Source organism: Sinocyclocheilus grahami, unplaced genomic scaffold (genome assembly GCF_001515645.1).
Source record: "Sinocyclocheilus grahami isolate Dianchi unplaced genomic scaffold, SAMN03320097.WGS_v1.1 scaffold552.1, whole genome shotgun sequence".
Taxonomy (NCBI): Eukaryota; Metazoa; Chordata; class Actinopteri; order Cypriniformes; family Cyprinidae; genus Sinocyclocheilus; species Sinocyclocheilus grahami.
In genome coordinates, this window is record NW_015505731.1 from 564,191 (window position 1) to 573,758 (window position 9,568).

General features: G+C 36.9%; 1 protein-coding gene and 1 pseudogene across 1 annotated transcript in view; one reads left to right on the forward strand and one right to left on the reverse strand.

Moving 5' to 3' along the window:
• LOC107555988 (arf-GAP with coiled-coil, ANK repeat and PH domain-containing protein 3-like) overlaps nucleotides 1-3,798 on the reverse strand; it is a 5,302-nt gene extending 1,504 nt beyond the window's left edge. The window contains exons 1-2 of the mRNA XM_016238952.1: nucleotides 3,785-3,798; nucleotides 2,548-2,605 (exon numbers count right to left, since the gene is read on the reverse strand). Coding sequence (XP_016094438.1) covers nucleotides 2,548-2,605; nucleotides 3,785-3,798 — 72 coding nt within the window. The remainder of the gene's footprint in view (nucleotides 1-2,547; nucleotides 2,606-3,784) is intronic.
• A 3,664-nt stretch (nucleotides 3,799-7,462) lies between these two features.
• The window catches only part of LOC107555989 (tRNA pseudouridine synthase-like 1), a 78,490-nt pseudogene continuing 76,384 nt past the window's right edge, over nucleotides 7,463-9,568 (forward strand).

Sequence of the window (9,568 nt, forward strand, 5' to 3'; positions counted from 1 at the left end):
CTAACCAGCATATGCTGTTTTTTCAACAGGGATATTTGCTCTGAATCAGCCTGTATGAGGCTAACAGAGGAGAAATTTCAAAAGAGTTAACTAACATGTTAATATGTAATGCAGTCCTACAGCTCAAGAACCCAAATATTGTTTTATTCATTATTATTTACAACTTTAGCAGCAGAGGAAGAGATTAAACGACTCTCTAGCATGTTGTGCTTTATTCTCAGTGAATGCTAGCACGCTAAAAGCTGCTTTGAGAAGAATTATCTTTATTTCAGCCATCAAAGCAGCACTTCTGTTATCAATTTAAGGCCTTCAACAATACATTTCAAGAATATCGATATGCTAGCTTAGCCAATGAAAGCTTTGTTGAATATCTGTCTGTCAAAGGGCTGTATGATCTTGCAATCAGTTTGTGCAACCTTTAATGCTTTTATTTGAGCATCTTACACTAATTTGATGCTTATTAAAAGTCTGGGGTTTTTGAAATTGTGATAGACGTGCAATAATGAGTAGATTGCCCTTGTACCTGGTTACCCTGAAGCAGCAAAGACCTGCTAGACTGCAGTTCCCTGACGCAAATGTTCAGCATCCTAATGCTAAATGGACTTCTCTCTCGAATTCCCCTAATCCTGTATGGCGTACGAGCTGGGATTGAGCTCGGTGCACATTTGTAATGCTGTTTTATCCAGGCAGTAATGCGCTAGTGCTTAGTTAGCTGAGCATTAAGAAGGCCTCAAACTAGGGATGTTCATTTTGGTTATTTTTCCTAACCGACAACCGACGAACAAATAAATGTTGATATACGAGAAACATATTTTTACTTAAATAATAAATGAAGAAAAGGAAAGAAAAACTGTGCAACAAGTAGCCTAGTATGAAGAGTTTCGGTTCATTTTTGTGCTGCGCGAAAGGAAACGACAGAAAGCGGCATCCTATTTTTCTTTAGGCTTAATCTTACAAAAGCACAAAGGTTTGTTTTTATTGTGAATGTACACAAATAAAGGCAAACCTTTTACAATTCCGATTATCTTTATGACTAAAATGAGTAGTTTCTTCTACTGTTAGAAGGAAAAAAACTTCACACACAGTTAAGCATTACCTTGACAATGCAGCCTGTTCATTATCATATTAAAATACAGTCAGTCAAACATATGGAAAAAAACCTATGTAGTAAAATAAATATGTAGTAAAATCTGTGCCTTTGAGTGTTATCACCTGTAATGTGGTGTTTTATTTCATGTTCATGTTTTCCATGTCTTTTATTTTGTAATTGTTTCATGGTCCATGTTAGTGTCATGCTTCCCTTGCCTCATGTCTCTCTGCCTTGTGTATGTGTCATGTTCTGATTGGTAATCTTAGTCATGTGTCTTGTTCCCCATTGGTTTGTTCATGTCATGTGACCCTCCTTGTCTGCTATAAGTAGCCTTCATGTTCCCATTGTGCCTTTGTCGTGTATTGAATGTATTTAACCCGCTGTTGGTGAGTCTAGTCTGTTTATGTCAAGTCTGCTCATGCTATGTCTGTTCAAGTCAAGTCAAGTCAAGTCAAGTCTGTGTCTCGGATTATTGTTTGGATGTTTGGATCACTCTGTAAATAAACTGCACTTGGGTTCTCACTTACGCTCTCCTTCAGTGGATTGATCTTTACAGAATACACGACCAGCACAATGAACCCAGAAGTTTCACGCCTCCATCAAGGAAACTGAGCCATAGAGGACTATGTGGAGGACTTTTGTGGACTTTGTCACCAGGTGGATTTTAATGATGTGGCGTTAAAGGACATTTTCCGTCATGGGTTCATGTCAAGTCAAGTCTGTGTCTCGGATTATTGTTTGGATCACTCTGTAAATAAACTGCACTTGGGTTCTCACTTACGCTCGCCTTCAGTGGATTGATCTTTACATCACCGCACCGCCGTGATGTTATACAAAACATATTGGATATTGGAACGCAAGTGAAGTAGGCTACATAATAAATAATAATTTGCCATTCAAATACATCGCGAATACGGAAACATTTGATTTTGTGTGGAACGAGAGACCCAACGTTGGTTTCAGTCTCGTTTGAACCTAAATGAATTTGTTTTGGCTTGTCGTTTATATAGATATAGCTTCTTACATTTAACATTTTTGTTATTTTCTAAATACTGTCAATTGAAAGGATTTGTTGTGGAGTAAGGGGAACTAAAATAGCCTAGCTATGTTTACGGTGTTTATTATAATGTTTGTAAACATCTCGCATCGGCATTAGGCCTATTTCTGAATGAAACAATAAAATGCAACTTATGTTTTTTCCAAAAACACATTTGTTTATACGCGTAGCATATTTTAACCATACAGCAAACCTTTTTAAATACTTTGATAAATTACTGAAAAAATAAATAATTGAATAACTTTTAAAACCATTTAACTGATTGTATTAATCGTCAAAATTTTTATGGTCGGTTAACTGGTTAAAATTAACATCCCTACCTCAAACGTCTCAATTAAACAAGGCAAAGAAGACACTGATCAAATGAAATCAAGTTATTTCAAACAGAGTTTATTCATACCTTATCCAGCTTGGCTTCTATTTCCACAACATCAGTCTCAACTTCATCGATATTCGCCCTGCAAAGACACAAGAAACACATTACTCATTAGATGACAGATAAGTCAAAGTCATTACTGATGTGTTTTATCAAAGGATAAACAAAACCATTCAAAAAAAGATTAAATTAAAGAATGAGAAAAAAAGATTAAATCCAATATTTGGTAATAATACACCAGCCATTTTTGACCAGGAGTACCACAAATGTAACATGGTGTGGAAAAATACAAAAGTACAAAAATAATAATTTGGGGCAGTTGTTATACCCTGCGTGAGCAAAGTCATTTAGTTTTTGTCCAATATGATAACATCAGCTAACATTTTCAGGAAAAAGAAAACCTGCTTCAACCTGAAAACCTGGTCAAAATGACCAGAACACAACATGAAGATTAAAACATTTCTTTTTTTAAAGAAATATTTTTCTTCATTGCCATATCAGGGCAGTCATACCATACCAAACTGACACTGCAAGTTGACTTTATGCCACCCAAAAAATAGACACATTTCTGAATTCAGAAAAAAAGTCAAGTCATTAATTTTAATGCACAGACAAAAAATGTCATAACACCGAACCAGGAACATTGCCTTAGCAAACAGTAAGTATCTGCCATCAGTCACCCTCTATATAGATGTGCACTCAGGTTCGATAGAGGCTTTTAAACTGTATTTAGTTGATTGCAAAGGGAAGTATCTCTTATTATGCTGTTGCCTCTTTAACATCAATGACCTACAGTTGATCCCAGAGCCTATTTGTAGCCAATATAGATTGACAATAGAAAAACCGTATCAATTTACATCTTCACACTATCTCTCTCTGCAGCAGGCGTGCTCTGAGATTAGGTTACACCTTTATGAACATCAATTTCATAAATGCATGACGACATATATAATCTCACACTATCTAAAAGGTTTCTTAATCCAGTTTAGATTCCAGCTAAAAGCTATTGCTCTTACTCAGCTCACCAGAGTTAGTGCATTGAAGAAACTGTTGAGACGTCTGAGGTTTTCCCTCCACAGCTCATCCTCCCACACAACATGCTCTGTTACTTAGATTTATCACGTTAGCTAACTCAAGCAGGGCCGAGAGGAGTCCAGGCATCAAGCATGTGTGTGGCTCTGCTTGCAGCCTTGCACACATATCCAGTATACTGTATATCACACAGTAATCTTTCTCTAATTCGGTAAATATCAAAACGTACCACAGTATTGCCATCGCTGTACTGCAACATTAATGAAATTCTCTCAATTTTCGGTCAAAAACAATTTTGTCTCTGGTAAATTGAAGCTCAAAATCATAAATTTGTATCTTATCTGTGAGGAAGTCTGAACAAACACATGGATAGTCACACTATAATGACCATTTTGATGCTCAGATTTAAATGTCAGTAAATGTTGCTTTACTCTTACACTATTTGTATAACAACACAACTCCAATTTTGATTTGCTGAGCCACATTTGAAGCCGTTTATTTAATTCTAATGTAACAGTCGGGTTCTTGAACTAAAAATCCCCAAAACCTTTGAAAACATACCTGCCGTGAGCTATAAGGCTGTTAAAATCAATGGTATATGCTTTTTATTTATTAAATAATCATGTTTAAGAGCAGAATTCCTCAGCAGCCATCCAATGAAGCAGTGTATATATTCATATTTTGTGTTTATATACAGTATATACACAATTCATATTTTAAATCAATTGTTTTATATTTCTCCACCATTTTTAGTTTATGTCATTTGCAATGCTTCATGGGATTGTAGTTCTTTTCCTTATTGAGGCTGTTAATTATACAGGCATATACCCTTATGTTTTTGTCTGATTTTTGCTTTTTTGTGCCAACTTTAATTTTGTAATCTTATGACCTCATAGCTGGTTGGTTTGGTTCACGGCTTATAACTTTTATTTAGGACTTTTTAAAGATCCTTATGGAAAAATTAATAGAAAAAATATTTGCAGAACCAAGGCTACTGAAAAAGTGGGTGGGCATTAATGCATTATATTAATGCAGCTTGCTTTTTCTCTTGGGAACTGTAAACAGACTACAGACTGTTAAACTACTGTCACACATTGGTCAACATCTCCAAAATCATTTTTACTACTGAAATATGACATATTTCTAGGCAAAATGATACATTCAACAAGGGGGGGAAATGATATATATATGTATACATATATACACACACACATACACACACACACACATCAAGAACTGATTGGATTTGGAGTCTCCAAAAACACAGTTGGGCCGAAATGGTGGAAAAATTATTTTGATGGTATAATATGCACTAATAAACATTGCTTTCAAGATTTAATTTTGACATATTAAGTAAATGCATGCGTTGAACATTTATGCCTACATGCCCCTTACCATCACTTTTTTACTGTTAAATCACAGTAAAGAGTGGCATGTTATGGCTTATTGCTTCATTACATAGATAAAAGTCTGAACAAAAACAACAACAAAAAACAAGTAGTATCAGCCACCCATATGTCTGGATATGCCTCTTCTTGATAATGTGATTATCTTCTGCTTTGAAAGACACTGTCAGATTGTGTTTCTTGGAAAACTTGACGCTAGGGGTGGGCGATATAGCCTCAAAATTATATCACGATATTTCAAGAATATTTGCGATAACGATATTTATGACGATATAGAAAACAAACATGGAACAACATTCTATTGGTGATTCCAGCTGGCAGGCAGCAGCATTTATTATTGCAAACAAAATGAAGGGCATTTTCCATCCTTTTCCAATGAGCTACTGTCATCGATGACAGACTACCTGATTCCAAGTGTAAATCTATTGTCATAAGGTGGCAGCAGCAGCTGTGTGTTCGACTTTAAGCAGACCGAAGTATGACGTCAAAATACCGTGAGAGTGACTTACCCCTTATTTACCCCTAATTTACACTGCAGTGTCTGCGGTGCGTTACGGCTCAGACGTGGCCACTATAGTCAATGCTTGTGTTTACACCAGCGGCGCCGCAGCACGTTTCAGAAGCGTTCCAAAAGCGGCTCTCCGTGCTGCTTCACTAAAGATATGCGCCTCGCCTATTTTTGACGGTAAAAGTGTGCGCTCGAATATGCTCTAGAACTGCTCTTGTGATACTTTGATGTCATACACCGATCAGTCTGCGCAGTGCTGCTTCAAGTCGAACACACCTATTGGGTTTGTGGTGTTGTTGTTGTACGCGGTAGGGACGTATATCCGCCGTTCGTCATCGCATCGCTATATCATTGATATCGCGATATGACACTTTTTTATCAATGTATACCGGTATTAGAGTGGATGGTATGATATGGCACACCCCTACTTGATGCCAAGCTCTAATTGTTTATGCCATCTCTGGCCTAATGCACCGCCGTCCTCCCGGGGGACGGGGCCACTCAACCATCAGCCCAAAACGCACCCACACGACGAACAAATACTTAAAAACCGCAGGACCACAGGCTGAAAGGTCAGTTGTCATGGCAACCCCTTAAGTGGGGCACAGAGGTCGCAATGGGGGGCTTCTGCTCTGCTTGTGTGTGGATACTGACAAGACATATTGTTATGAGTCATGAACAATCAATACTCCACAGACCTACATACACACATAGACACAATCCCATCTCCGCTGCAGTCACTAGCCTTCTGGGACAGACTGTTGAGCAGCTTTAAGTCATTTTAAACACTTCAATGCCGCAGCTAAATAGATGGAGAGGAAACAGCCAAAACATGACATGGTAAAAAAATTTCAATGATCATGCGTTATCTCACTAAGTATTGTGTTCACCCAAGAAATGTTTGCGTTCTATATTTCAGTGCTTTGTAAGCGAACTCAAAGTTTCTCAGGGGAACACAATAGTTTTGCATGAGAATAAAAACGTTTCGCGACAGAGTGAACGCAAAGCTTCTCAGGAGAACGTGAATGTTTTACAAGTGAATGCAATAGTCTTGCGAGAGAACAAAAATGTTTTGCAAGCACCTGCAAGGCTTCTTGGGGGAACGCAAATGTTTTACGAGTGAACGCAAAATTTGGGAACACAACATTATTTTCAAGAGAACAAAAAAGTTTAACAAAAGAAAAAAACTTCTCTTGGACAACTTTTTTGTGACTGAATACAAAGTTTCTCATTGAAACACGAATTTTTGCAAGTAAATGCGGACATTTTGCGAGTGAATGCAAAGTTTCTCTGGGGAACGCAATCATTTTGCAAGAGAATTAAAATGTTTTGCGAGTGAGTGAGCGCAAAGCTTCTCAGTAGTATGTGAATGTTTTACAAGTGAATGCAACAGTCTTGTGAGAGAACAAAAATGTTTTCCAGGCAATTACAAGGCTTCTCGGGGGAACGCAAATGTTTTGCAAGTGAATGCAAAGTTTCTCTGGGGAACGCAATATTCTTTCAATAAAAAAAAAGTTTTGCAAGAGAAAGTAAAGCTTCGGGGGGAAAAAAACAAAACAAAGCAGGAAATTATATAGTAGACAGGACTCCTGCATGACTGTGTGTCAGGGTCCATAAATCTCTTTAAATTTAGTTTAGGCTGCAAATTGTCATGCAGTGCGACTTACCAAAAACAATGATATTTAGTAATTAATAAATGAGGACATTTGAAAAATATATTTAAAAACATTTTTGAAAGTAATAATTAAGATGCATACATGTGTTTGAGGTTTAAGGAAAATATTTTTTTTTCTTTTTGATTATACCATTTCATATTTTTCACTGTAACTGTAACTGCAACTTAAACTTTTTTTTGTTAAATAGATTTTTTCTTAACCATATGAAACCATCATGAGAGAGAAGAGAAGACTCTTAAGATTAGAACTAGATTTTTTTTTACATCATCTTCTTTATCTTGGACACTAATTAGTCATTGACCCATTGGCTCTTAGCAATGTCAGAAGACATTATGAGAGCCAAGATGCAGAGATCAGACTGTGCCCTGGCTCAGGTCTCAGTGCTGACGGTTCTATCAAGGGAGAGGGAGAGTTTGGAGCTGCAAAGCCAAACTCCAGTCTTGCAGTCCAAAACAGCACTTACAGAAGGTGTGGACCATCACTGAGAGCATCTCTTGGACTAATCGCCGAGACTGATGCTCCAGTATTGTGCAATAACCTGTTACAAACAAAAATCTCAATGTACATTTGTAATGCAAGAACATCCTTATTTTTGTTCTGAGGATGAGAGGTCAGGCTTTGTTGTTCAGCCTCAACAGTAACCACACTCATGAGCGCTGGACTCCATATGAACTGTGATGAGTGAGTGGCAAGGATGCCACATTCCCATGATCTATTTTTAGGAAGACCCTGAGCACGTACAATGCACACATACAGCACATGCAGTGGTGTATAAAGTACCTGAAAGCCATACTCAAGTAAAAGTACAGCTATTTTACCAGAAAATGACTTTGGTAGAAGTTGAAGTCACTGTTTAGAATATTACTTGAGTAAAAGTCTTAAAGTATGTGATATTTATTGTACTTAAGTATGAAAAGTATTTTTAAAATCTTAAACGTACTTAAGAATTGAAAGTAAAAGTACAAGTAAAGGCAAAATGGAAAAGATGCAAATAAATATATATAAAAGACGTTCATACACAGCTTGAGTAGCAAGATTGTGTTCAGTTTGAACCCTTTCTTCCATTTTGTATTTTTGGGTAAGAATAAGAAGCACTTCATCCGGTACTTGGCACTCGGCGCCTGGTTAGGAAATGTCATGCCCCTTACCATAGTCTCCTGCGAGCTTCAGTGTAAATATTGCATCAAAATCAAATCAATTTGAGCGCAATTTAAACCCAGATGATTGTAACCACTCTAAGTTCGTCTGCCTTGGGAAAACTAGCGTGTCTCCGACATAGTGATAACACTCATTGCCTTCTCTAGTGCAGCTCAACCAGGTCTCGTCCCATTCGTCGATATTTGTGATATCACAAATCCCAGAAAATATGCGCTGTAGTCCAAACGAGTCGTTTGTTGTAGTTTTTGAAATGTGATTTCTATTAAATAAAATATCTCCTTTTGAAGTGGACTTTGAGCTTTGTAACTTTGCAGATCTTTTTTATGCTCAAACAGCAACATCACAGACTAACTAAAGTTGAAAAAGTGAAAAAGCATAATAGGACCCCTTTAACATAAAACGTTGAATACTGATAATTTTTGGGTAAGAATAAGAAGCACTTCATCCGGTACTTGGTTACCGGCGCCTGGTTAGGAAATGTCATGCCCCTTACCATAGTCTCCTGCGAGCTTCAGTGTAAATATTGCGTCAAAATCAAATCAATTTGAGTGCAATTTAAACCCAGATGATTGTAACCACTCTAAGTTCGTCTGCCTTGGGAAAACTAGCGTGTCTCCGACATAGTGATAACACTCATTGCCTTCTCTAGTGCAGCTCAACCAGGTCTCGTCCCATTCGTCGATATTTGTGATATCACAAATCCCAGAAAATATGCGCTGTAGTCCAAACGAGTCGTTTGTTGTAGTTTTTGAAATGTGATTTCTATTAAATAAAATATCTCCTTTTGAAGTGGACTTTGAGCTTTGTAACTTTGCAGATCTTTTTTATGCTCAAACAGCAACATCACAGACTAACTAAAGTTGAAAAAGTGAAAAAGCATAATAGGACCCCTTTAACATAAAACGTTGAATACTGATATTTGAAATAATTTAAAACATGAGAAAAACAGTGGAAATGTGAAATTAAAACCAAACCAAATTAAAAACAAAGCATTTGATTGTGTTAATGAGTGAATCACTGAATCATTTATTCAACCGATTCGTTCAAAAAGCGGATTCATTCAATAAGTAAACACCATTGCTCAGTGACGCAAAACAGTGCTGTGATCTTTGTTTGGAACAATATTCGTTAGCAAAATTGAGCAAAAACAGGCATTATTATGTCTAAAACGTAAGTCACTTATTGCTTTACTGAACTTGCATAAAATTATTATTAAATGTGTTCATGCTGATATCTGCAGAAAAACGGTACTCTTTGTGTGATAT